We start from the raw sequence: 27809 nt of genomic DNA on the forward strand, positions 1-27809 counted from the left end.
TTGCATCTCTGCTTCTTGACAATAAGGATATCTTTACTGTGCACCGTTGTTCAGACTCCTAAGTTGTACCCTATTGTCTCCTTCCTAAAACTGCTCAGCACATTGCTCCAGTAGCTAAACTGTACCACGAAGTGCCCTTCTGCCCGGCTCCACTGTAACTCCACCCCCCCCCGTAGCTGTATCCTGAGTCACAATAAACATTTCTATGTTGTCCTAAGGCTCCTCTGGCTAGATTTTGCAATGTGATCCGCAGCCCCTCTTCCTCTCCACACACACCAAGGTTATGCTCAAGCCCCCCATGTACCACCAACCTCTCTGATGTCCTTTCCTCCCTCTACAAAGTTCATTTGCAAAGCTCCCCTCCCGATTCCAAACCCAAATTCTTCCCCCAGACTCCAATCCCTTGCTCCTGAATTTCCCCTCAGCAACCTCACAGTCCATTTCCCTCCCACAGGCCCCACGAGCATTAGCCCCCAGGTCTCTCCAACACAACCGCCCTACATGTTGTCCTCACACCCAGTATAGCCCCCAGCAACACCCACACATCCCACTTCCAGTGATGCCTCCCAGGCGCTCCCCTTCCCTCCTGTCAATGTTATTCCCAAGCCCCACCATCAATCTTTTCCTCCAGGCTCCACAGCCAAGTGTTACTCCCCAAGGCTTCGGCTTCCACCCCCCTCCTCCAACGCTACCCCCCCAATATCCCCTCCAACCCCTATTCCCCCCTTCCCCAGCCCTATTCCCCGGGCCGCAGCCCCTCATACCTGAATGTGCCAGGGCCCTACTCACCACCAGGCCCTCCCCCCGCGTTCCCTCATTTCCTCTTCGCCCCTGGGGCTGCGTTTGCGTCCCCCCCCATCCGGCGCACGTGCCCCTCCCCCCACAACGTGGCCCCGGCAGCGGTTACCGTGGGGCGGAGGTGGAGGCAGGCCAGGTGGGGGGGAGGGCGGAGGTAGCCCAGGCACCGCCCCCCCTCTCAGGAAAGACGGCACGAACTCGGCAGCGTGGACGTTGGGCACGAAGGGCTTGGCGTTCACGTTGAGCTGGCGGCTGAAAGCCGCATCAAGGAAGAGCTCCTGCTGCTCGGCCTGGGCCTCTGCGGCCGGCGGGGCGGACCCAGGATCGGCGCCGCTGCCCGACTCGATGTCCGCCTGGTCCCAGCAGTCGGGAGCCGAATCGCTGCTACTCCCGCTGCCGTTCCCATTCGCCTCCATTTTGTGGCTGCCCCACAAACCTCTGCGGCTCCGAAGCCGTACGGAAGAAGGCGGCGGCGGCGGCGGCGGCAGCACCGACTCAGCACTCCCTCACTCCAGCGACTCCGCGTGTGCCCCACCGCCCTGCGCAGTGTGACCTGCCGGAGTTCCCGTGCCTCCTCCCGACAGACTCATTCGCCGCCATCTTGGTAGTTATTTCTTCCCTGGTTCCCTTTGCATAACATGAGTGTGCAGAGGTGTACGGACTACGGTTCCCATTAGGCTTTGCGCGCACATATGTGCCTTCCCCCTGGGAGAGACGGGAAATGTAGTTCTCTCGGCCTGCTGGGTCACATTTCCCGGCGGGCTTTACGCACTAGTCTCTCGATTTTGCGCTTCTTTCCCCTTCCTCCCGCCGTAGAGAGACGGGAAATGTAGTTCGCGGGAGCGATGCTGAAGGAGAACACCAAATCCCAGCAGGCACTGCGTGTGAATTTGCTTTGTCCAACTTTTTTTTGCCACCGCATAGAGGGATGGGAAATGTAGTTCTCCCCCCTTGACTAGCGAGAACAACAACCGCTCCCATAACTAACCCACAAGTAGAAAAGGTGGGGGCAGCTGGTGACTTTCAGTGGTGATAGAGAGCTGTGTAAGAGCTGCCAAGTTGGAGGAGCTCAATTTCCCCCCTTCCAAGTTCAGATGAGTGTGTCACATGAAGTAACCTCATATGCAGAATTGGGGATGTTCCTGATTCTACAGATTCTACAGATGTTCCTGCGGATGTGGGATCTCCATCTCCTAAACACAAGCCTTTTCCAGTCCACATCTGCAGGCTCCAATTAATTGAAAATATGGAGCCCTCTGTCTCTCATTGACTTAAGCTGGACTGGGGGAGGCCCAGAGCTCCTGAAAAAAGATTAGGACCAAAGCAGTGAAGCAACTCTGATGATTTTTATGGGTAGTCTCATGCTATTTGGTGTGTTTTCTTAAAGCTCCAGCTCCTGGAGTCAAGTGATTACATGAGACTCTTTTTAATTTTTTTTAAAGGGTAGCATAACGTAGCTCTTGGCTGCAGAGAAAAGCCTTAAAAAAAGTGATCTGAGTATATCAAAGGCTTAGAACCTGGAAGGCAAATAAAAAGAACTCAAAATATTTTTAAAAGTTTTTATGATTTTTAAGGCAATGTCATGGTTGGTTGGTTTGTTTTTTAACACTTTAGGTTGAGAATACTTATAGTGTCTCAAGTTAGGTAACCATACTGGAAGTACCAGAAATCAGTGGCTATTTCTGTAAAATGGGTATAACACTACTTACCAACCTCACTGTGTTAACTTGCGGCTTAATTCATTAAGGCTTGTTAAGCACTTTGAGAGCCTCAAACTCTAGAAATATGAAGTTTTAATATGTTGTATATTGTACCAGTTTAAGAAAACAGAAAAACATTAGAACCACAGAAATATATTATGCTACATAACGTTGTATTACACAGACCACAGCTTTGATCTCACAGACCCCTCATATTCTTCATAATTTGCTAAGTGAAAAATTCTTCAATAAGTTATCCATCAAAATGTAAACCTTGACAAGAAAAAACCCTCTTCCTTTTCAAACTGTCATCTTGATGTCACCAGATTCCATATGCTCTCCTGCCATCATATTTTCCCTCCTGTTTTGAATGTGTTTTGAACCCACCCTAAGGGTATGTCTATGTAGCAAGTAGACACCCACGGCTGGCCCATGCCAGCCACTGGGGCTGTTTCATTGCTGTGTAGACTTCTGGGCTCTGGGACCCTCAGGCTCCAGCCCAAGTCTGGAAGTCTACACAGCGATGAAACAACCCCGCAAGCCTGAGTCAGCTGGCACAGGCCAGCAGCGGGTTTATCTTTGCCGTTTAGGCATACCCTCAGTGGTTAATTCCCTTGGCCAAAGTATTAAATATTCGTTGATATTTTGTGAATAAATGGAATGGAATTTGCAAGTATTTAAATTACTCTATATAACCTCTCTCTCTTTCTAGATATATAGTATATATTACTCTATATAGTCACTCACCACACAAAGGGCCAGCTTCCTCCAGGACACAACCAGCTTCTTCCAGAAACTCCATAAAATTAACAATCTCCCTGAGAACACCATATTTACCACCATGGATATCACCTCCCTGTCCACGAACATCTTTCACAATGATGGCATTGCTGCCTATCTCAAATATCTATAAGACAATGGAAAATACTCAGATATTCACCCAAACTCATCTGTTTCATCCTCAGCCACAATTTTACATTCAACAACGAGCACTTTGTCCAAACCATGGGAACATCTATGGGTACCAGGATGACTCCCCAAATTGCCAATCTCTTCATGAGCCTCCTTGAGGAAGAATTTCTGGGCAAATGCACCATTAAATCAATCATATGCCTGAGATACATCAATAATATTGTCATCCTCTGGACAGAGGACCTAAACACCCTCATAAGTTTCCACCACATCTTCAACAACCACCACCTATCCATTAAACAATCTCTAGAACACTCCCACACTAGGTTCAACTTCCTGGACAACACAATCAGCTCCAATGATGGAACACTACAGGCAGCTATATACAAGAAACCCATGGATCAGCACACCCACCTACACAGATCTAGTAACCACCCCAAACACACCAAAAAATTTGTTATCTATCACCAGGCACTCAGATAACACAGAATATGCTCTGAGGAGAAAGTCTGGGATATATATCTTAACCATGGAAGGCACGTGATGGAGGCTTGGGGCGGGTAAGATTCCCCTGACCTCGTGTTGCCAGGGGTGGGCAATGGTGGATTACTGCATGGGGCCACAGGACCTGTGCCAAGGGGCCCTGGCTAATTTGGAGCCCCCAGAAAAATCTCCCTTTACCACAACCCCAGGGCTGGAGGAGCTGTTGCTCCCCACTGTGGCTCTGGGGCTGCGGCGGCATAGAGCTTTTCCAGTCATAGGGCCCACAGTGGGGGGTGAAGGTGGGGCAGAAAGGAGTGAGTGGGGGCAGGCCCTCAGGGGAAGAGGTGAAGTGGGGGCAGAACGGGGTGGGACTGCAGAGGTAAATTCACCTGATGCCCATGATCTTAACACTCTTAAAACTGCTTTCACGAAACAAGGATATTCCACCAGAGAAGTAGATTTCATCATAAAATGTCTACCCAAATACCTTGAGAGAACCTGCCTCAATATGGAAATAAAACCCACTCCAACCTCTAGTTGTCACCTACCACTCCACACTAGAACTTATACAGGGTGTCATTAAACAAGTACAACCCATAGTCAGTGGGGTCCACAGCCTGAAATAAATCTTTCCTGAACCCCCTCTTCTGCCCTTCAAACCACTCTCCCCCAACCACTCTCCCCTCATCATCAGAAGCAAGCTCCCCACAGACTAGGACACACTAACTCAAAGTGGCACCAGACCTTGCCAGAACAACAGATGTAAAACCTGTAGACATATTTTCATTCCAACAATGATCAATGCCACCCCCAGAACACACCTTTCAAGACCCATGAGTCCGACACATGCCTATCACAATATGTGGTATGCCTCATCCAGTGTAATAAATAGCCCAATAACACTTATGTGGGTGAAACCAGGCAATCACTATGCTCTCAAATGAACTAACACAGAAAAATGCTAAAAGACAAAAACACCATATAACCTTTCAGAGTAGCAGCCGTGTTAGTCTGTATTCGCAAAAAGAAAAGGAGTACTTTTCTTTTTACCATATAACCTGTGGGTGAACACTTTTAACAAACATTCACTCTATATCTGACCTTTCAGTCCTCATCCTCAAAGGAAACCTCCAAAACACCTTCAAAAGATGAGCCTGGAAGCTTAAATTTATAACTTTTCTAGACACTAAAAATCATAGACTGAATAGAGACACTGGATTTATGGCTTATTAAAACAATCTATAACCCGTTAACCTCTGCCCCCCCCCAGCTTTTTACTTCTCCTTTCCCCCCTATGACTGGAGAGATGTTAACTGGTCACTTCACCTTGAATGATCCCTTGAAATATGCGTTTACGTATTCTAAACAATCTGTTCCATCTTGTATTTAGCTGTGACACTCGCAGTACATTTCCCAGACCTGAAGCACCTTGTCTCTCTCCATAACCTTAGGATTTTATACTTAGCAATATATGATAGTCCAAGTTATGTATTTTCTCATTTGCAGTTGTAAACAAAATATTTTACAAACTCTGAGAATGAAAAAAAACTCTGCCTTTTTGCTTCTTTATAATGTACAAAGCAGCCCTAAATTTTTTTCCACTTAGAAATATTAGTTCTTGATTTCCCTATGAGATTATAATATGTGGGACTCAAACTAGGGCATACATTGTGTCTCCATCTTCCACAAAGTGTCACCTCACATTCCAGAATCACAGCTTTAATTTAAAGTAAAGTTTTTTAAATGTCAGTCTCTAGCCATTTTGGTTGCGAAGCATCCGATGAAGTGAGCTGCAGCTCACGAAAGCTTATGCTCAAATAAATTTGTTAAAAAGTCTCTAGGTTGCCACAAGTTCTCCTTTTCTTTTTGCAGATACAGACTAACATACCTGCTACTCTGAAACCTGAGGCAATGATGTTTGGCCTGAGTTTCAGAGAGCTTGAAACAATAGCTATGGGAGGTAACAATTGTCTCAATTAATTTTAATCAGGTGTCCAATGAAGATCATTTAAATGTCAGTGTTACAGCTAACCAAGTATATAGAGAAAGGAGAGGGACAATCATATTATAAAGATCTGCACAATCTCCTGTGAGTGACATCTCATTTTGGCACCACCAATGGGAAGTAATAGAGTACCACCATGTATTCCTCCTTTGAGAAGTGGCCAAGCCAAGGAGTTTAGGCTTGTTCAATAGCGATCTGAGCCACACTCAGTGGGAGGCAAACCCATGATCATATTTTGAACATCTCTCCAACTATATACTGTGAGTACATTTCAAGGGGATGGAGCTTCATTTGTAGGGAGAGCGTGAAGTACCACCCTTGTTATTTTTCCTTCTGCATTTGATCCCTGTAGTGGGGTGGCTACCCCGCTCCTAAAATAGAAGGGATTAAAAGCAGCCTTAGAGAGGGCTGTGGCTGGGGATGGCTGATTGGGGAAGCAGCTGCAGCTGGGCTACGCCCCAATCAGGCCCCAGCTGGCCTGTATAAAAAGGCTGTGAGCCAGAAACCTAAGGAGTCTCTTTCTAAACTGGGAGAGAGCAGGGTTTGGCTATCTGCCTGATAAGGTACTGAGAGTGGTGTAGTGCTGGGTAAGGAGCAGGCTGAGTGGCGGCGCTCCAGGCTGGCAACTCCCCAGGCTGTAGGACCTGGTCCAAGGCCCATAGATGTACTAGGAGGCAAAGGAAGGCAGTAGGTCCGAGCCTCCTTGCCTATGATGAGTGCTTTACGCTGCAGTCTGCCCCAGGGAGCGGGGGCTTGGTGACAACTGGCAGTAGCCCAGACTGAAGCAAGGTGGGGAGGGTTGGGGGTTTTCCAGGAAGGGGAGACCCAGAGGCAGAGTGTGGGGGGTACTGCCAGGAGATACCAACCCCAGTGTCCCTTTCTCTGGGGTTCTGAGGACATGGGGACCAGAGCTGTGGGAGATCACTGGCCTGCAGAGGGCGTGCCATGCTGGAAAAGAGCTAATTCTCAACAACCAGCAGGAGGTGCTGCAGGGGTGAGTCCGCTCCTTTACAATCCCACATAACATAGAAGGCAGAAGATTGAAATGTAAGTAACTAGGTCATGAGTTGTTTAAAAGTGACTAAAATAGGTACTAAAATCTAAACTTCTGAAGTATGTAGACTTAAAAAATCTACTCTCCTATGTTCCTCTGCCAAGTGCAAAGCCTTCCCTAGCATGTGAAGGGACAACTCTTCAATTTATGAAGAATCTAGATTCCCATTAAAGTATTATGGCTATGAAAAAAATTCTAATTGTGACCTGATGCAGTGCTATTTTCCTGAGTATGCAGTAGGCATTTCCAGGATTTCTGTTGCTGCTCAGACTTCTTCAAGAGTGAGATTAAGGAGCCACAAATCTCAGTTTTACAAAGTTCTGAATAGTCCAGTGGTGAAACAGGAGTCATCTCATTTTTACTCAGCTGACATATGGGACAGTTATGAGCAGCAGGAGATAGTCTAGGTGCTAATCATATGAAAGATGGACCTGAAAAAAAGGACCCCCCCCTCACCTGACAACAACCAGAATTTTGAGGAAGAGCAAAGTAGTGGAGGTCACTTTGGCTCTCTTTGAAGCTGCCAAAAGTAGTACCACCCCTGAATAACCATGGGGTCTCTGGGTTTAGAGGGGGAAAAGAGCAATCCTTCTTCTTTCGGCATCCAAAGGAGTTGGGGGGAAAGCCAGATATCTAATAAGCAGAAAACGTATAAAAAATAGATCTCCTGAGCAAGGAGTTACGGGTAGGAGCACCCTGAAAGAAGTCCCAACACCCTCCACCTTGTGGGAAGGAAGGCTTGGCTTCTTACCAGGACTTCTCTGGTGCCCCAACTTTCCATGAATCTTTATATTGGCTTCTGGGTAATAGGTGATGTTTTCTGGCTATTTGGTATCTGGTAAATTTTTATTTTATCATTTCCCTTTAGATGTGGATAAGCCCTTATTGGCTCAGTTTTATAACTATCGCATTACTAATTGGTAAGCCTATTTTTATGTGAGTTCTGATTCTACCAAGAAGTCAAGTGAGCTCCTACCTTCAACCAAATGCCATACACGAAAGGGATTTTCTCAGTTCTTTTGCCACATTTAGAAAGACTTCCGCAGTCTCTCTTTCGTTAACATCTTGGAGATGTGTCCCTTCTGCTGGCTACCTCCTTCGTGGGGAAAGAATTTTAGTTCTGCCAGTGTCTGCCTTGAGATTATTACTTGCACACAGAGTTTGTGGGCAGCACTGTCTTATTACATATGTTTTGGCATCTCTTAGAAGGTTGGACTTCAAAGCATCTGAAATACAACTTGGATTTGGCAGCCCTAGTATCCCTGAACTCTGTTCTTGCCTCTTCTCCATGGTTCATGGGTGTTTTTCCTCTCTCTCTCCGTGTGTGTGTGTGTGTGTGTGTGTGTGTGTGTGTAAGTAAATACCTAAGTAAATGCACATAGGTTTGATAGTATTCAGAGTATATGGTGCCAGAAGTCTCAGACATCCTGTACGGAAGACAAGTTACTTGCAGTGTCTGTCAATCCTGACGTTTATTCCCTAAGTACTATGATCCTCAGACATAATTTCAGAAGCTCTTGTGGCCCTCCCAGGTGTTCCTAAGGGTGTGCAAACCTGTTCTGCAGGCTTCTCCACACATAAGAGGTGAGTAAGCGAAACCCTAAGGTTTTAACTGAGCTGGTATCTTTCAGTGTTTTCAACCTGGAGTATTAGGCAGTACTTAAAAACAAGAGCTAAGGAGACAAGTAGAATCATCGTCACTTAGCTGACTAATATCTGTTGGAATACAAATAGTGATGTTCTATTGAGGTGTCTTAACAATATAAAGCTTTTTACTTTTTCAAATAGTCCCTTTGTATCATCCAGCCATTTAAACTAAAATTTGTAAGTAAAAGCTCTTACGTATTTTTTTGCTGAAGAATTTTTTTATTCTAGAACCATGCATATTTGCTGCCAAAATTCTTGTAATTGACTGATGCCATTCCTTAAATTGAATTTGATTATTGATTTACATACAGATTCTGTATCATCATCACTGCAGCATAATTTCTTCATGAATGTAAAAGGACCCATAATGCAAGGGAGACGAAAAAGTTTAAAAGGTCCTTCAGTAATAATTAGCCTGTATATAGCTATCATAGGTACTTACGTGGCCTTCATTACCGTACTATCTGAGCACCTCACAATCTTTTAGTATACTTACCTTTGCAATAACCTAGGAGGTGGAGAAGCTCATCTCCAGTTTACAAGTGGGGAACTGAGGTACAGAGTGACTAATCTACACTGCATTTGGGAGGTGTGATCATAACATGTGTAGATCAAAGCTAGCTCAAGTCACAGGTGCCAACTTCTCATGGCGCCAGTGGAATGGGGGCAGGGGAGGCACGAGCACCCAACCCCTTCCTCCAAAGTCACCACCCCAACTCCACCACCTCCCTGCCCCTCTTGGACCCCTCCCCAAATTCCTGCCCCGGCCCCACCTCCTCCCCTGAGTGCGCCACGTTCCTGCTCTCTCCCAGCGCTTCCTGCACAAAACAGCTGTTTTGCGGCGGCAAGCACTGGGATGGAGGGGGAACAGCGGGCATGCTCATGGAGGAGGCAGAGCAGAGGTGAGCTGGGGCGGGGAGGGGAGCTGCTGGTGGGTGCAGAGCGCCCACCAATTTTTCCCTGTGGGTGCTCCAGCCCTGGAGCACCCATGGAGTCGGTGCCTATGGCTCCAGTAATAGCAGTGAAACCTTTGTAGCACAGTACCCTTGGTATGTACTTGAGCTGTCACACCCATGCTGCTGGGGTTTCACTGGTATTGTGATGTGAGCTAGCTATAGAAATTATAGTGGGGCAGAGAATTGATACCTGGTTTTGTGAGTTCTGAGCTCTTGGAGATCAGAAATTGATTCTACAGCAATCAACTTTAGGACACTATCCTTGTCATATTACTAATACTTGGCTCTTCTATAGCATCTGTCATTCAAGGTTCTACAAGTTCTTTAAACTATTAAGTGTCACATAGACACACCTGTGAAGTACCTCTGCTACAGTTATGTAAACTGAGGCAGGATAAGGCAAAAGCATTCAATCTTGATGCTAAAATTAGTAACTAAATCCACATTTAGGTATTTAAATAAGTAGCCTGATTTTTAGAGGTGCTTTCAAGTCAACAGGAGTAGTGAGTCCGAAAACAAGACTCAGCCCTGGTCTACACTACGAGGTTAGTTCGAATATAGCCTCGTTAGGTCGATTTTACAAGCAATGCGTCTACACCAGTGGTCTCCAAAGTGGGGTGCATAAGACCATCCATGGGGGTGTGCAGCAGGAGGAACGCCGCCAAAGGTGCACCTGGTCTACACAACCAACCCCATTCTGTCAACCTAAAGGGCTCTTAAAATCATCTGCTATACTCCTTCCTGGTGAGGAGAGTAGCGCTAAAATCAACCGTGCTGGATCGAATTTGGGGTAGTGCAGATGCAATTTGATGGTATCGGCCTCCGGAAGCTATCCCAGAGTGCTCCAATGTGATCGCTTTGGACAGTACTTTGAACTCCAATGCACTAGCCAGGTACACAGGAAAAGCCCTGGGAACTTTTGAATTTCATTTCCTGTTTGGTCAGCGTCATGAGCTCAGCAGTACAGGAGACCACACAGTCCCAGAATCGCAAATGAGTTCCAGCATGGAGTGAACGGGAGACACTAGATCTGATTGCTGTATGGGGAGAAGAGTCTGTGCAGGCTAAAAGCCGATCAGAAAGAAGAAATGCTTATATATGGCAAAATCGCACAGGGCATGGTGGACAGAGGCTACAACAGAGACTCACAGCAGTGCCCCTTGAAAGTTAAGGAGCTCAGGCAAACCTACCAAAAAACAAAGGAGGCAAATGGTCACTCCGGGTCAGAGCCCCAGATGTGCCACTTCTATGATCAGCTGCATGGTATTCTAGGGGGGGACCCTACCATTACCCCATCACTGTTCATGGACACCTGCAAAGGGAGAGTCTCGCGCAACAGGGAGGAGGCTTTTGTGGATGAGGAGGAGGAAGAGAATGGGCAGCAGGCAAGAGGAGGATCCGTTCTCCCCAGCAGCCAGGACCTTTTCATCACCCTGGAGCCAATACCCTCCCAAGGTAGGTTCCCCAACCCTGAAGCCAGAGAAGGCACCTCCGGTGAGTGCACAGTTGTAACTGCAATTGTGTTTTAGTGTTTGCTTTGTCCTAAAGAACTGGGATGCATTTGCGGCCAGTACAGCTACTGGAAAAGTCTGTTCACGTGTCTGGGGAAATAGCGGGTATCCTCCAGGGACATCTCCGTGAAGCTCTCTGGAGGTACTCTGAAAGCCTTTGCAGAAGATTTCTGGGGAGGGCTGCCTTATTTTGTCCTCCATGGTAGGACACTTTACCACATGAAGCCAGTAGCAAGTAGTCTAGAATCATTGCAGCACAAAACATGGCAGCGAATGGTCCTGGGTTTTGGTCGCATTCAAGCAACATTCGGTTTATATCTTTCTGTGTTAGCCTCAGGAAAGTGATATCATTCATGGTCACCTGGTGGAAATAGGGGAATTTTTTTAAGGGAACAATAAAAGGACCCCATTCATGCTGGGCTGTTTGCGCTTGGCTAAAAGGGATCATCCCTGAGAATAGCCATGCGGTGGGGGGAGGGGTGAAGGGATCATCCCAGAGAATAGCCACACAGTGAGTTGGGGAGAGGGGTGTACTGCACATCCATCCGAAAACTGCAGCCCCTCCTTTTAAATGGCAAACCCAACCTGCATTGCTTGCTATAAGAAAGGAGGGTGCAGCAGTTTGAAACCATTCCCACATGTTATGAAGGCAGAAGAAGCCAACCCTGCCTTCTCTTTGGCTTACGATGGTTTAGATTCATAGATATTAAGGTCAGAAGGGACCATTCTGATCATCTAGTCCGACCTCCTGCACAGCGCAGGCCACAGAATCTCACCCACCCACTCCTACAAAAACCTCACCTATGTCTGAGCTATTGAAGTCCTTAAATCATGGTTTAAAGACTTCAAGGAGCAGAGAAGCCTCCCTCAAGTCACCCATGCCCCATGCTACAGAGGAAGGCGAAAAACCTCCAGGGCCTCTCCAATCTGCCCTGGAGGAAAATTCCTTCCTGACCCCAAATATGGAGATCAGATAAACCCTGAGCATATGGGCAAGATTCACCAGCCAGATACTACAGAAAATTCTTTCCTAGGTAACTCAGATCCCATCCATCTAATATCCCATCTCAGGGGATTAGTTCTATTTACCCTCAATATTTAAAGATCAATTACTTGCCAAAATCCCATTATCCCATCATACCATCTCCTCCATAAACTTGTTGAGTAGAATCTTAAAACCAGATAGATCTTTTGCCCCCACTGCTTCCCTTGGAAGGCTATTCCAAAACTTCACTCCTCTGACTGTTAGAAACCTTCGTCTAATTTCAAGTCTAAACTTCCTGGTGGCCAGTTTATACCCATTTGTTCTTGTGTCCACATTGGTGCTGAGCTTAAATAATTCCTCTCCCTCTCCTGTATTTATCCCTCTGATATATTTATAGAGGGCAATCATATCTCCCCTCAACCTTCTTTTAGTTAGGCTAAACAAGCCAAGCTCCTTGAGTCTCTTTTCATAAGACAAGTTTTCCAGTCCTCGGATCATCCTAGTAGCCCTTCTCTGTACCTGCTCCAGTTTGAATTCATCCTTTTTAAACATGGGAGACCAGAACTGCACACAGTATTCTAGGTGAGGTCTCACCAGTGCCTTGTATAATGGTACTAAAACCTCCTTATCCCTACTGGAAATGCCTCTCCTGATGCATCCCAAAACAGCATTTGGTTTTTTCATGGCCATATCACATTGGCAGCTCCATAGTCATCCTATGATCAACCAATACTCCAAGGTCCTTCTCCTCTTCTGTTACTTCTAATTGATGCGTCCCCGACTTATAACTAAAATTCTTGTTGTTAATCCCTAAATGCATAACCTTACACTTCTCACTATTAAATTTCATCCTATTACTATTACTCCAGTTTACAAGGTCATCCAGATCCTCCTGTATAATATCCCAATCCTTCTCAGAATTGGCAATACCTCCCAGCTTTGTATCATCTGCAAACTTTATTAGCACACTCCCACTTTTTGTGCCAAGGTCAGTAATAAAAAGATTAAATAAGATTGGTCCCAAAACCAATCCCTGAGGAACTCCACTAGTAACTTCCCTCCAGTCTGATAGTTTGCCTTTCAGTAGGACCTGTTGCAGTCTCCCCTTTAACCAAGTCCTTATCCACCTTTTGATGTTCATCTTGATCCCCATCTTCTCCAATTTAACTAATAATTCCCCATGTGGCACGGTATCAAACGCCTTACTGAAATCTAGGTAAATTAGATCCACTGCATTTCCTTTGTCTAAAAAATCTGTTACTTTTTTTCAAAAAAGGAGATTAGGTTGGTTTGGCACGATCTACCTTTTGTAAAATCATGTTGTATTTTGTCCCATTTACCATTGACTTCAATGTCCTTAACTAATTTCTCCTTCAAAATTTTTTCCAGGACCTTGCATACTACAGATGTCAAAGTAACTGGCCGGTAGTTACCCGGATCACTTTTTTTTTTCCTTTCTGTGATCCGGGTAACTACATCCGTGGTTGCCTGGAAACTGAATTCTGTTGCCCAGTTGTGTGTGATGTGTCACCATACCGGCAGGCACTCAATATAAAAGGCAAAATGTGACTTTGTACCTAAAGCACATGTGCTGTTTGCTATGAATTGCTTGATTCACTGTGAAACTCTCCCTTTTGTTCTCAGAAATGTATCATCTTAAAATGTACTCTCCCTTTTTATCTCCCCTGCAGGTGCAAATGTTTCTATGCTCCCCCTATCTCCATCTGTGAGGTTAAAGCAAAAAAATGCACTGGCAATGACATGTTTTCTGAGCTCATGCAGTCCTCCCTCACTGATAGGGCACAGCTGAATGCATGGAGGCATTCAGTGTCAGAGGCCAGGAAAGCATTAGATGAGCACTAAAGAGGCAGGAGGCGATGCTGAGGCTAATGGGTGAGCAAACAGACATGCTCAGGCATCTGGTGGAGCTGCAGGAAAGGCAACGAGCACAGACCGCTGCTGCATCCATTGTAAAATGGCCTGCTTTCCTCCCCAGGTTCCATATTCTCCTTACCCAGATATCCAAGAACGTGGCAGGGGAGGCTCCAGGCACCCAGCCACTCACTCCAGAGGATGGCTCAAGCAACAGAAGGCTGTCATTCAAACAGCTTTGATTTTATAGTGTGGCTACAATAAGCAATGTGGGCTTGTCCTCCCCCACCCCACCCAGGCTACCTTGTCAGTTATCTCCCTTTTTTTAATAAAGAAAGAATACATGGTTTCAAAACAAGAGTGACTTATTTCCTTTGCCAGCTCTGATCAAAGGTGGGAGGGTGGCTGGCTTACAGGGAATTAAAATCAACAAAGGGGGTGGGTTTGCATCAAGGAGAGACACGCAACTGTCACACCATAGCCTGGCCAGTCATGAAACGGCTTTTCAAAGCCTCTCTGACACGCAGCATACCTAGCTGTGCTCTTCTAATCACTCTGATGTCTGGCTGCTTAAAATTGGCTGCCAGGTGATTTGCCTCCGCCTCCCACCCCGCCATAACCATCTCCCCCTTACTCTCCCAGCTATTATGGAGCAAGCAGCAATAACAATGGGAATATTAGTTGCACTGAGCTCTAACCTCATCAGCAAACAGCGCCAATGAGCTTTGAAACATCCAAAGGCACATTCTACCACCATTCTGCACTTGCTCAGCCTATAGTTGAACTGCTCCTTTATACTGTCCAGGCTGCCTGTGTATGGCTTCATGAGTCCTGGGAGCAAGGGTAGACTGGGTCCCCAAGGATAAATATTGGCATTTCAACATCCCCAACGGTAATTTTTTGGTCTGGGAAGTAAGTCCCTTCTTGCAGCTGTTTGAACAGCCTAGAGTTCCTAAAGATGCAAGCATCATGCACCTTTCCTGGACATCCCACATTGATGTTGGTGAAACATCCCGTGTCATCCACCAGTGCTTGCAGCACTACTGGGAAGTACCCCTTGTGGTTTACGTACTGGTTGGCAAAGTGGTCTGGTGCCATGATAGGGATATGCATTCCATCGATTGCCCCACCAAAGTTAGGGAAACCCATTGTAGCAAAGCCATCCACTATGACCTGCACATTTCCCAGAGTCACTATCCTTGTTAGCAGAAGGGATTGCATTGGCTACTTGGATCACAGCAGCCCCCACAGTAGATTTGTCCACTCCAAATAGATTCCTGACTGACCGGTAGCAGTCAGGCATTGCAAGCTTCTACAGGGCTATCACCACTTGCTTCTCAACTGTCAGGACAGCTCTCATCTTGGTATTCCTGTGCTTCAGGGTGGGGGAAAGCAACTCACAAAGTTCCAGGAAAGTGGCCTTACACATGCGAAAGTTTCACAGCCACTGGGAATCGTCCCATACCCGCAACACTATGCGGTCCAACCAGTCTGTGCTTGTTTGCTGGTCCCAGAATTGGCGTTCTACTGTATCAACCTGCCCAATGCTGCCATGATGTCCTAAATTGCCACATCCCGTGCTTTCAGGAATGTCTGTGTCCATGTCCTCCTCACAATCGTCCTCGTGCTGGCGTCTCCGAGCCAGGTTCTGCACATACTGCAGGATAATGTGTGCGGTGTTTACAATGCTCACAACAGCAGCAGTGAGCTGAGCAGGCTCCATGCTTGCTGTGCTATGGCGTCTGCCTGGGCAACCCAGGAAAAAAAGGTGTGAAACGATTGTCTGCCCTTGCTTTCAGGGAGGGAGGAAAGGAAGGAGGGGAGACTGATGACATATACTCCAAACCACCGGCAACAATATTTTTGCCCCATCGGGCATTGGGAGCTTAACCCAGAATTCCAATGGGCAGCGGGGACTGTGGGATAGCTACTGACAGTGCACCGCTCCGTGAGTCGATGCTAGCCATGGTATTGAGGATGCACTCCGCCGACTTAATGCGCTTAGTGGGGACATACACAATCGACTGTATAAAATTGTTTTCTAAAGATTGACTTCTGTAAAATCCACCTAATTTCATACTGTAGACATACCCTAAAAGAGAACATTCCATTTACTCAGCAAAATGGAAGAGTGAAGAGTTTCTAGTAGGAACAGAAAAATTTAGCAGCAAGATGCAATATGATTACTTTAGGATTGCAGCTGTGTTTCTACCGAATGTAAAGGGCAAGTCCCCAAAAGGCATGCTGGGAAAATAAGTTTACCATAAAAAGAGCCAGGGAGAATTAGTATATAGTAGGAAATAGTCAGGCAGGAGTTGCTGTTTGTTGTTCGTAGCCCTTCTATCTTATAGTGCCTAAATGTAGATTTAGATGTCTACCTTTAAGTAAATGTGTTCAAAAGTTTTGTTCTAGGTGATTTTCCTAAAGTTACATAGTGAGTCTGGGGCAGGACCAGAATAGACTGGCTAATATTGATTTAATTTAATTTGGTTTAAGAGTGCCTATACCAGGGGATTGTAAGCATTTAGAAATGAATCTAGTTAAATTGATGTAAAGTCAGTGTTTAGCCCAGCCTTTAAAGATATCAGCTGAGAACTGGGACAACATGGATATGTTATATCATTCTACTGATTTAACTTCAGGGTATTAAGAGTTGATCCGACCCTAGAATTCTAATTGGAGTTGTTAGAAATGTAGGTATATCAACAGGAGAGTTTTTGACATCTGTACAAGACCTGGTGTGTTTGAAGCTGAAATATCTTGATCTAGAACAGTTCAATTGTGACTGAATATTTTACCTTCAGCTCTTTTCCACTAAGTAATGTACAAGTGTAAAGTGCTGTTTTGTTTGTTTGTTGTTGACATTTGCTTTTATTGAACAAATAGATGCTCTACCTGAAAATCCTAATCTCATCTAATCTAATCTGAAAATCAGATGAAGTATCTGATGTTTGTAAAGGAAACTGATAAATGCCCCTTCCCTTAATAAAGGACCATAGAAGCTAGTATGAATTTATGACTAATGTCAACTGTCCTCTTTTTGATAAGATGAGCATCCTAGACCATCCACTTGAGCTAAGATCTGTTAATGAAATGAATGGTGAGGCCTGAAGCCACTGTAGCTGTATGAGTCTCCCAGTGAGCTCTGTTCAGAAATCTCCCATCCCATCAGCTTTCAAACTTTCTGCAGAGTCTGTTTGGGTGACGGCAGCCAGAATGGCCCTGCCTTTTAATTTAATTCAATCCATTTTGGTTTCTGTTATGCTAGGAATTTTGTCTGTAACTGTGAAGCTTTGGGGTTTATTTTCTTTTTTTTTATTTCCAGTGTTCAGTTCAACTACAAACAGATAGTACAAAATTGACTCCTGTTATATTACAGCAATATATACAGAACAGCACATTATCACTGCTGATGAAAATATGCCTTCAGATATTATTTGGCCTTAGGATATAAAGCATATTGTGAGACTGGAGGTGCCTTCATTGTGCAGCCAAAATTTCAGGGGCAAAAATTGCAGTGTTTGAGATTATAATAAGAGACACAATATAGATTATAAGAGAAAGTAAGACCTCTTGTTATTATGAAGGTGACAGTACAGATCTCAGCCTAGGGTAAATTAACATTTCTGTCCTGGAAGAGACATATTTGGAGTGTCCAGAGCAGCCTTGCTCACTAACTCATGTTAATTGCTGAGGTAAAAAATTGTAATGTAGACAAGAGCCAGCACAATTTCAGAGGTTTTAATCTGTATATACAATGCAAGGTGTTATGAAGTGTTTCAAATCATGTTTTAAAAGCACCTGTCTTTCTTGTCTGGATATGCCCTAGGAGTGTCCTCACAGAGGTCTGGGAGCAAAGGCATGGATGGCGGGGAGCTAATGGCTGCATGACTCCTGAATAAGCCATGCTGCAAGGTATAAATGAATTTCTGGGGAGTAGTATGGGATGGAGGCCTCTTTAGGTTTCCCTGTAAGTCATTAAGCTCCACAGGACTTCTAAGGTGTACCTCCTGCCTGTACATGGGTATTTCAGCAGCGAAGATAGTAGGCACCCTATAGACTGCAAACTCTTCCCCCCTGAGGAGGGGCTGCAACACTAATTCCATGAAGACACATTCCTCTCCCTTTCTCCCCTCCCAGAATTTTCAGTAGGAGGGAGCATTTTGCCCATTAGGTATGAAGAGCTATTAGGTCTTTAATACATGCTACTGTAGGATTGTTCCCTACTGTACAGGGTCTGTTGTTTTGTGCTGTTTAATTTAGAGATTTCAGTTCAAAATCTGATCTTTATTTTACAAAGAAGATAGCAACAATTTCCTAGAACAATAGTAATTCAGGCAACAAACATTTTAGAGGCAAATGGAGGTGTGTAGGTTTTTGGAGATGACAGAACCAAAAATACAAGATAGTGAGATTAATTATGCAAATATCACATGTTCATCATCTGCAGTTAGTTTAGTGGTAGGATGAAAATTAACAGCTTTTGTGACTCTTTATTCATAATTGACCCAATCCAAATTTCTTTGGATTTAGTAGGCATCTCTATTTTATGCAGCTAGACATTCTGTCTGGTAATATATACTTATATGGCCTTTCCTCGTGTCTGAGCATCTCACAAACATCAATTATTTTAGCCTCACAACACTACTGTAAGGTAGGAGAGCATAATTATCCCAATTTTACATTTACAGATTGAGAACTGAGGTGTGGGGGAAGGGAAGAGTTTTCAGAAGCAGTTAGGCACCAAAACACCTATAAATATTTTCTTTTGTAAATAGAGAATTTGATGCATAATGACTCTTCATGCCTTTGAAAATCTTCTCCAGAGAGACCAGGTGGTGAATAAAGCAGGGTCACAAGGCCTGTGCTCCAGGGAGTCTGTGGCACAGCTGGAAATTCAACTCAGGTCTCCACAGTCCCAATTTGGTACCTTAACCACAAGACAGCATTTCTGAAAAGGACAGTACCTTTCCAGCAGGAAATTAAGAGGATTAATCAAACTCCCTTATATAACTCATCAGGAAAGTAGTCTTGTCAGTTCACAAATGAGTTCATAGTAAGAATTATCATTAAATGTTTGTAATAGCTTATATTTAAGTAGTGCCTTACGTCCACAAATGCCTTACAAACTGATTCACAAATTATAATAATTTAGGAACATTTTATCCACCCTTCAAATACAACTTCTTGGGTGAAATGCAGCAGCTGATTAACACTAAAGAGCAATAATACATAACACTGTCAAAGAGAAAAGGAGTTTATGGATCCAGAATATCCCAAATTAGATTTGGCCAGGAGACTTTCCTGATAAGCGCCATAAATGATCAGGACCTTGGTTTTGTGTCTCATCTGAAAGACAGAATCTTACAATTTGTATTTATTTAGTGGTGGCAGTGGTTGGGAGAGGATGCATTCTCAATTACATGGAGTTAAAAATACAGAGTGGCAGTTTTTCACAGCATAATATGCAGATTTTTGTATTTGGAAAATAAGTTTGAAAGGAGTAAAAATTTCTTTGGTTCTTTGGTTCCTTACTTATCAAGTATTCAAGGTAGAATTGACCAGTTTGTTTTGGGATACTATAGTGATGAGGACCCATACTTATACAAATAGATAGCTCCACATACAGAGAGAAAACAAAAAGAAAAGGAGTACTTGTGGCACCTTAGAGACTAACAAATTTATTAGAGCATAAGCTTTCGTGAGCTATCGATGAAGTGAGCTGTAGCTCACGAAAGCTTATGCTCTAATAAATTTGTTAGTCTCTAAGGTGCCACAAGTACTCCTTTTCTTTTTGCGAATACAGACTAACACGGCTGCTACTGTGAAACCAGAGAGAAAACACACTCAAGTGAAGCAAAGGTGGGCTAGGTCAATTTAAGGAGAGTTAAATTGCAGTATCTGTTTATGTAAAATGACACTAAGATAAAATACAGTTGCTTTAATACACATTAGGCTTTGTTCTGAAATTGTCATCACTAATTGCTGTGGAAAAGTGTGTTATAAGACATGATCAGACAACACACTTAAGCAACTGACAGAGATTGAACTAATGCCAGAGCCTCCACCTGAAAGGATGGCAGTTAAAAATTGGAGAGACTTGAGAGAACTAAGTGAAATTAATTGTAAAACCTCTGATAAGCCAGAGAAACTGTTTTTACCTTTGAAAGAATAGCAGGTGCACAAAATGCTATTGGAGGTTCAATTATGGAGCCATAAGAGCAGAAAGAATTTATTGCTTGGCTATTTCTAATTGAACCTTTGAACAGAAAATCCTGTCTACTCAAAGGGACAGTAATCAATACTTAATGCACCAAAAATCTGTCCTGGTTTTGTTAATTTTCTCTTGCTTTAAGCAGAAGCACATACATGTCTCAGAGTGAAAGTAATTGGATTAGTAAAATAGAATGTTAAAAAGCAACTAGTTAAAACAAACCAGCACAAGAATGTTTATGCTAACAAACATACTGGCACTTCTTATTTTAAAATGTAGCTGTGTTTCTTTTGCAGGAAGGAAGTATGCAGCTGTGTTCAAGTCTGTGGACAGGGGTCTGGTTGAAAGTCAGTATTGGAGTGATGCCCCAGGTCTATTAGGGCTGAGCCCCAATAGTTTAAGGAAGATCCCATGACAGGTTAAGTGAAATCTGTTAGAAATCAGATTAAGCGAAAGTGAAGCTAAATTTTAGTATCTCAAAAAGATGTTTAGCATGTAGAAGACAGGATTAATTTTTTTAGTGTAATGGAGCAGTGTGAATATTAATTCACAAGGCATGACAATAGTCTTCTACAAAAATGACAGTAAAAGCACATAAACTGCCTGGATTAACTAGAAATGGGTCATCTCATTCTTTTCATGTTAGTGTTCATGATGATGATGCCACTCATAATATCTGTCTAGCTGTCTCCTCCTCATCATCTGGAAGCAATGCATGGAAGATTATCTTTGCAACCATAAGGCCCAATAACCTTTTTTTTTTTCAAATGAAAGTATATATTCTTCAGACACTATTATAACCATCAGAAAAATATGGTTTTATAGCATTCTACCAAGTACAACTCAATCCAAATTTATTTGGCACAACTACTATATTATTCATTGTTCTGATAATGTTCTGTATACTGGTATATGTGACTCTTTACAGATAAATGAAAAGATGATGTCCGTGACCCATAGAGTTTACAATCTATGAACACTGCTTTTTCCATACCATACACTATTGTTTTTTGTAATTCAATTCCAAGTTAAATAAGCTTTCACTGTGATGATTGCAGGAAGTTTTCTGATCTTTAACTAATAAGTGTTTGCACCATTGGTATTTTAATTACTATATTTAGAGAGCATTTCTGTGTCTAGTTGCTTTGGTCTTTAATCTTTTTTGAAATACCAGATGTAGCAACATTGTAAACAACATCACTCTCTTCGAAGCAGTGCTCTAAGGCCTGGTCTACACTAAAAAGTTAGGTCAACCCAGCTACTTCATTCAGAGGTATGAAAAATTCACAGCCCCAAGCAACATACTGTAGTTAAGCCAATCTAGCCCCATAGCACTAGGTTAAGGGAAGAATTCTTCCTTCAACCTAAGTACTGCCTCTCGGGGAGGTTGATTATCTACACCAGTGGGAGAACCCCTCCCGTCATCATATGCAGTGTCTACACCGAAGCACTACAGCAGAGCAGCTGAGGCATTGCAGCTGTACCAGTGTAATGTTTCAAGTGTAGGCAAGCCCTAATTAAAATGTGAAATCCTGTTGCTCTTGATCCCACTGAATGCCTGCATGACATATTATACTGTGCTGTGGTTAAGGAAGGGCATTATTCTTTCTTGTACGTAAAAGTTAATTAATATGCAAAATCCTTTACAGTCTTCTTTAAAACCAAAGTATGCCCCCTCTCTCCATATGACACAATTTACCTCTCTACTCCAAACCACAGAATTAAGAAACGCATGGTTGTTGATAAGGAAGTGAGATTTCTAAAAAACACTTATTTAATCAAGGCAGTTTTAAGGCTTTTCATGATATTACTATATGTAGCATCTCCTGTCTTCCACAAAGCTTTGCTAAAAAGGCTACAGAAAATGTGGTAATCATTAGGGAGAAGGAGAAACATTGAAGATTTTACTGGTTTGTATGCCAAATTTATCTAGCTTTTAGGACTGCTATAATGATGGGATTTACATGGGGCTGTATTCCTGGGGTACCCTCTACAGTTAGATTTACAGAATCTAATGCTGGTATAATATGGGTGAAGTTCACCCGCATATAAAGGGCTAGCATAAGGCCCTATTTTTGAGGCCCTAAGTGGTGCATATGCCTTGAGTTGTTTCTCTGTGCAGGCGTGAATTTTAGCCTGAATGTTTTAACTGCTGATATAATATTCTGTTACTCTTTTGGATTGTCCATTCACAGTTTACGTGGCAGAAATACATTCATATTATCTCAGTGTTGAATCTCCCAAGAGCTTCTTTTCACACTTTAAAGACTTAATTCTCCTCACCCTTATCATATGACTAAGTCCTTTCGACATCAGTAGAACTACAGCCACAACAACATGAAGTGGATTTGGAACCAAGACTCTGGACTGAGGGTGGAATCAGTGGACAGATACAGAAAAAATATTCCAGTTTCATCCTACCCAATGAATTAAAATGGGCACTAACACTGGGATTTTTGCCAGTGCTAAGCTTTTCCAGATGTCAGAACAGACCAATGATCATAAAATGAAATCAAGGCTTGTAAATGTGGGCACTAAGAAGAAATGTCATATGCAGTACATTCATGTTACTACTTATATTCTGCCAATGAAATGTGCCATTCCAGGACCTCTGGCCATACTTTAGAATGAAGTATGAAGATGGGTATGATCATAGTTCATTACAGAAAAAATGACAAAACATTTGAATGCATTTTATACATTTGAGAACAATAAATCTGTAAATCATAGTTCATTACAGAAAAAATGACAAAACATTTGAATGCATTTTATACATTTGAGAACAATAAATCTGTAAAGGCTTTTTTCATGTCTAACTGTAGAAAATATGTTCTCAAAATGGTAGCATGCAAGTATACAATAGTTCATTAGCACTGTTATAACTCAGTACATTTGCAAAGCCACTGACAACAGGAAAAGCCTTTTTAAAAGCTCTACAATGTCTTCTCTTAATTTTTATATATTTTTTTTTTACAGACATAGGGTATTCTTCTTAAACTCTTTTCTATGGGCCTAGTCCAACATCCATAAAAGTCAATGGAAAGACTCTCATTGACTTTAGGAGCTGTTGGTTCAGGTCCCAAAGCAGCACCTTGCAGCCAGTGCATTAGGAGGATTTTTGGATAAAAAGTGAATAATGAATCATTAGGAAGAATTGAGCAAACCCAGAATAAAGGCTCTTTGTAAACAAACAGGTGCATAAAACGAGCGGGTTATTTAGCAAATCAATATTGAACCCCCACTTTTTGCCAGATAAAATGCTACAACAATTAACCCCTGAAAAATCCTACTATTGATACAAATATTGAAATATGTTAGTGTATTTATAATACAAGTCAATATCAAGCCTAACGCCAAAGCCAACCCCACTTCTTGTGCGTGCATGTGTTAATAGAAGAAATCAGCTGGCAAAAGCTGAGGACTTGCTGAATGGGGTATGGGTGGCATAAAGATTATGGGCTAATAGTTTACCACAGGACTAGGAATCATTGTTCTGGAGTATATTCCTAGCTCTGCAATTAACTCATCTTTATGATTGAGAGCACGTCACCTAACCTTTCTGTGCCTCAACTGTACAATGGGAATAATAATGCACAGGCATGTTGTGAAGCTTAATTAGTGTTGGTATAGAGATACAAAGTATTAATGACAGGTTTCAGAGTAGCAGCCTGTATCCACAAAGTCTGTATCCACAAAAAGAAAAAGAGTACTTGCAGCACATTAGAGACTAACACATTTATTTGAGCATAAGCTTTGGTGAGCTACAGCTCACTTCATTGGATGTGTGCAGTGGAAAATACAGTGGGGAGATTTTCTATACACAGAGAACATGAAATAATGGGTGTTACCATACACACTGCAATGAGAGTGATCAGGTAAGGTGAGCTACTCCAGCAGAAGAGGAAAAAAAACCTTTAGTAGTGATAATCAAGGTGGGCCATTTCCAGCAGCTGACAAGAACATGTGAGGAACAGTAGGGGGGTGGGAAATAAACATAGGGAAATAGTTTTACTTTGTGTAATGACACATCCACTCCCAGTCTTTAGTCAAGCCTAAGTTAATGGTGTCCAGTTTGCAAATTAATTCCAATTCAGCAGTCTCTCATTGGAGTCTGTTTTTGAAGTTTTTTTGTAGTAATATTGTGACTTTTAGGTCTGTAATCGAGTGACCAGAGAGATTGAAGTGTTCTCCGACTGGTTTTTGAATGTTATAATTCTTGATGTCTGATTTGTGTCCATTTATTCTTTTACGTAGAGACTGTCCGGTTTGGCCAATGTACATGGCCTAATCTCATCAGCCACACTCTCAGAGGCTCATTCACCTGCACATTGATATATCCAACAATGCCCCTCTGCCATGTACATTGGCCAAACCGGACAGTTTCTACGTAAAAGAATAAATGGATACAAATCAGATATCAAGAATTATAACATTCAAAAATGAGTCAGAGAACACTTCAATCTCTCTGATCACTCGATTACAGACCTAAAAGTCACAATTCTTCATCAAAAAAACTTCAAAAACAGACTCCAACGAGAGATTGCTGAATTGGCACTAATTTGCAAACTGGACACCATTAAATTAGGCTTGAATAAAGACTAGGAGTAGATGTGTCATTACACAAAGTAAAACTATTTCCCCATGTTTATTTCCGCCCCTCCCCTCACTGTTCCTCAGACGTTCTTGTCAACTGCTGGAAATGGCCCACCTTGATTATCACTACAAAAGGTTTTTTTTCTCTCCTGCTGGTAATAGCTCACCTTACCTGATCACTCTTGTTATAGTGTGCATGGTAACACCCATTGTTTCATGTTCTCTGTGTATATAAAATCTCCCCACTGTATTTTCCACTGCACGCATCCAATGAAGTGAGCTGTAGCTCACAAAAGCTTATGCTCAAATAAATTTGTTAGTCTCTAAGGTGCCCCAAGTACTCCTTTTTAAAAGTATTAATGGTTAACTCTCGGATGTTAAAACAATGAGGAGTTCTTGTGGCACCTTAGAGACTAACCAGTTTATTTGTGCATAAGCATTCGTGAGATATAACCCCCTTCATCAGATGCATGCAGTGGAAAATACAGTAAGCAGGTATAAATATACAGCACATGAAAAGATAGGAGCTGCCTTACCAAGTGGGGGGTCAGTGCTAATGAGGCCAATTCAATCAAAGAGAATGTGGTCCATTCCCAGTAGATGACAAGAAGGTGTGAGTATCAACAGAGGGAAAATTATTTTTTGTAGTGACCCAGCCACTCCCAGTCTTTATTCAGGCCTAATTTGATGGTGTCACATTTGCAAATTAATTCCAGTTCTGCAGTTTCTCGTTGAAGTCTGTTTTTGAAGTTTTTTGTTGAAGAATGGCGACTTTTAAGTCTGTTGTTGAGTGTCCAGGGAGACTGAAGTGCTCTCCTACTGATTTTTGAATGTTACAATTCTTGCTGTCTCATTTGTGTCCATTTATTCTTTTGCATAGAGACTTTCCGGTTTGGCCAATGTACATGGCAGAGGGGTATTGCTGGCACATGATGGCATTTATCACATTGGTAGATGTGCAGGTGAACGAGCCCTTGATGGTGTGGCTGATGTGGTTGGGTCCTATGATGTTGTCCCTTGAATAGATATGCGGACAGAGTTGGCAATGGGGTTTGTTGCAGGGGTTAGTTCCTGGGTTAGTGTTTATGTTGTGTGGGGTGTAGTTGCTGGTGAGTATTTGCTTCAGGTTGGGGGGCTCTCAGTAAGTGAGGACTGGCCTGTCTCCCAAGGTCTGTGAGAGTGAGGGATAATCCTTCAGGATAGGTTGTAGATTCTTGATGACGCATGCGCTGGAGAGGTTTTAGTTGGGGGCTGTAGGTGATGGCTAGTGGCATTCTGTTACTTTCTGTGTTGGGCCTGTCCTGTAGTAGGTGACTTTTGGTTACCCTTCTGGCTCTGTCAATCTGTTTCTTCACTTCTCCAGGTGGAAATCGTTGAAATCATGGTGGAATTCCTTAAGGGCCTCCTTCCCGTGGGTCCATATGATGATGATGTCATCAATGTAGCACAAGTTGAGTAAGGGCACTAGGGGACAAGAGCTGAGAAAGCGTTGTTCTAAGTCATCTATAAAAAATGTTGGCATACTGTGGGGCCATGCGGGTACCCAAAGCAGTGCCGCTGACTTGAAGGTATAAATTGTCCCCAAATCTGAAATAGTTGTGGGTGAGGACAAAGTCACAAAGCTTAGCCACCAGGTTTGCTGTGACATTATTGGAGATACTGTTCCTGACAGCTTCTAGTCCATCTTTGTGTAGAATGTTGGTGTAGAGCAGTGGTTCTCAAAGCCCGTCCGCCGCTTGTTTCAGGGAAAGCCCCTGGTGCGCCGGACCGGTTTGTTTATCTGCTGCATCAGCAGGTTCGGCCGATCGCGGCTCCCACTGACTGCGGTTTGCCACTCCAGGCCAACGGGGGCTGTGGGAAGGGCGGCCAACACATCCTTTGCCTGCGCCACTTCCCGCAGCCCCCATTGGCCTGGAGCCGCGAACCACGACCAGTGGGAGCTGTGATTGGCCAAACCTGCTGATGAGGCAGGTAAACAAACCAGACCTGCGCGCCAGGGGCTTTCCCTGAATAAGCAGCGAACCGGCTTTGAGAACCACTGATGTAGAGAGCTTCTACATCCATAGTGGCTAGGATGGTGTTTTCTGGAAGATCACCAATGGATTGTAAAGTTTTCTCAGGAAGTCAGTGATGTCTAAAAGATAGCTGGGAGTGGTGTTAGCGTAGGGCCTGAGGAGAGAGTCCACATAGCCAGACAATCCTGCTGTCAGGGTGCCAATGCCTGAGATGATGGGGCGTCCAGGATTCCCAGGTTTATGGATCTTGGGTAGCAGATAGAATACCCCTGGTGGGAGCTCTAGTGGTGTGTCTGTGTAGATTTATTCCTGTGCTTCTTCAGGGAGTTTCTTGAGTAGATGGTGCAGTTTCTTTTGGTACGCCTCAGTGGGATCAGAGGGTAATGGCCTGTAGAATGAGAGTTGCCTAGCAGCCTCTTGTTCATACGCTGACCTATTCATGACGACTAAGCACCTCCTTTGTCAGCCTTTTTGATTATAATGTCAGAGTTGTTTCTGAGGCTGTGGATGGCGTTGTGTTCAGCATGGCTGAGGTTATAGGGCAAGCGATGCTGCTTTTCCATAATTTCAGCTTGTCCACGTCAGTGGAAAAACTCTGTGTAGAAGTCCAGTCTGTTGTTTTGACGATCAGGAGGGGTCCATGCGGAATCCTTCATCTTGTAGCATTGGTAGGAAGTTTTCTGTGGGTTAGTGTGCTGTTCAGTGGTGTGGTGGAAATATTCCTTGAGTTGGAGATGGTGAACGTGGGATTCCAGGTCTCTGCAGAACTGTATCATGTTCGTTGTGGTGGTGGGGCAGAAGGAGAGACTCCGAGATAGGACAGACTCTTCTGCTGGGCTAAGAGTATAGTTGGATAAATTAACAATATTGCTGGATGACTTAAGGGTACTACTGTTGTGGCCCCGTGTGGCATGTAGGAGTTTAGCAGGGTGGATAAAAATCAATAATTTAAAAAAAAATCTGATTTTTTTTATTTAACTCAGATTTTTTTGATAAAATGGTTTTTGAGGGGAAAAAATCTAAAGATAGTTTTAATTAAGAGACATTATAGCTCAAAGATATCT

General features: G+C 43.5%; 2 protein-coding genes across 6 annotated transcripts in view; one reads left to right on the forward strand and one right to left on the reverse strand.

Moving 5' to 3' along the window:
* Window positions 1-1418, reverse strand: part of GSPT1 (G1 to S phase transition 1) — a 36720-nt gene extending 35302 nt beyond the window's left edge. Inside the window, exon 1 of one of the 4 annotated variants that reach the window (XM_038418855.1) lies at window positions 908-1418. In XM_038418855.1, the coding sequence (XP_038274783.1) occupies window positions 908-1214 (307 nt within the window). In that variant the 5' untranslated portion in view covers window positions 1215-1418. The other 3 variants (XM_038418856.2, XM_043494135.1, XM_043494136.1) reach the window with 3 other exon arrangements.
* The window catches only part of TNFRSF17 (TNF receptor superfamily member 17), a 59715-nt gene continuing 33209 nt past the window's right edge, over window positions 1304-27809 (forward strand). The window contains exon 1 of one of the 2 annotated variants that reach the window (XM_043494139.1): window positions 1304-1402. The gene's annotated coding sequence lies outside the window, so the exon portion shown is untranslated. Of the gene's footprint in view, window positions 1403-6513; window positions 6563-27809 lie in introns of those variants that run through there. The other variant, XM_043494138.1, reaches the window with a different exon arrangement.

The sequence above is a fragment of the Dermochelys coriacea genome, chromosome 10 (genome assembly GCF_009764565.3).
Source record: "Dermochelys coriacea isolate rDerCor1 chromosome 10, rDerCor1.pri.v4, whole genome shotgun sequence".
Taxonomy (NCBI): Eukaryota; Metazoa; Chordata; order Testudines; family Dermochelyidae; genus Dermochelys; species Dermochelys coriacea.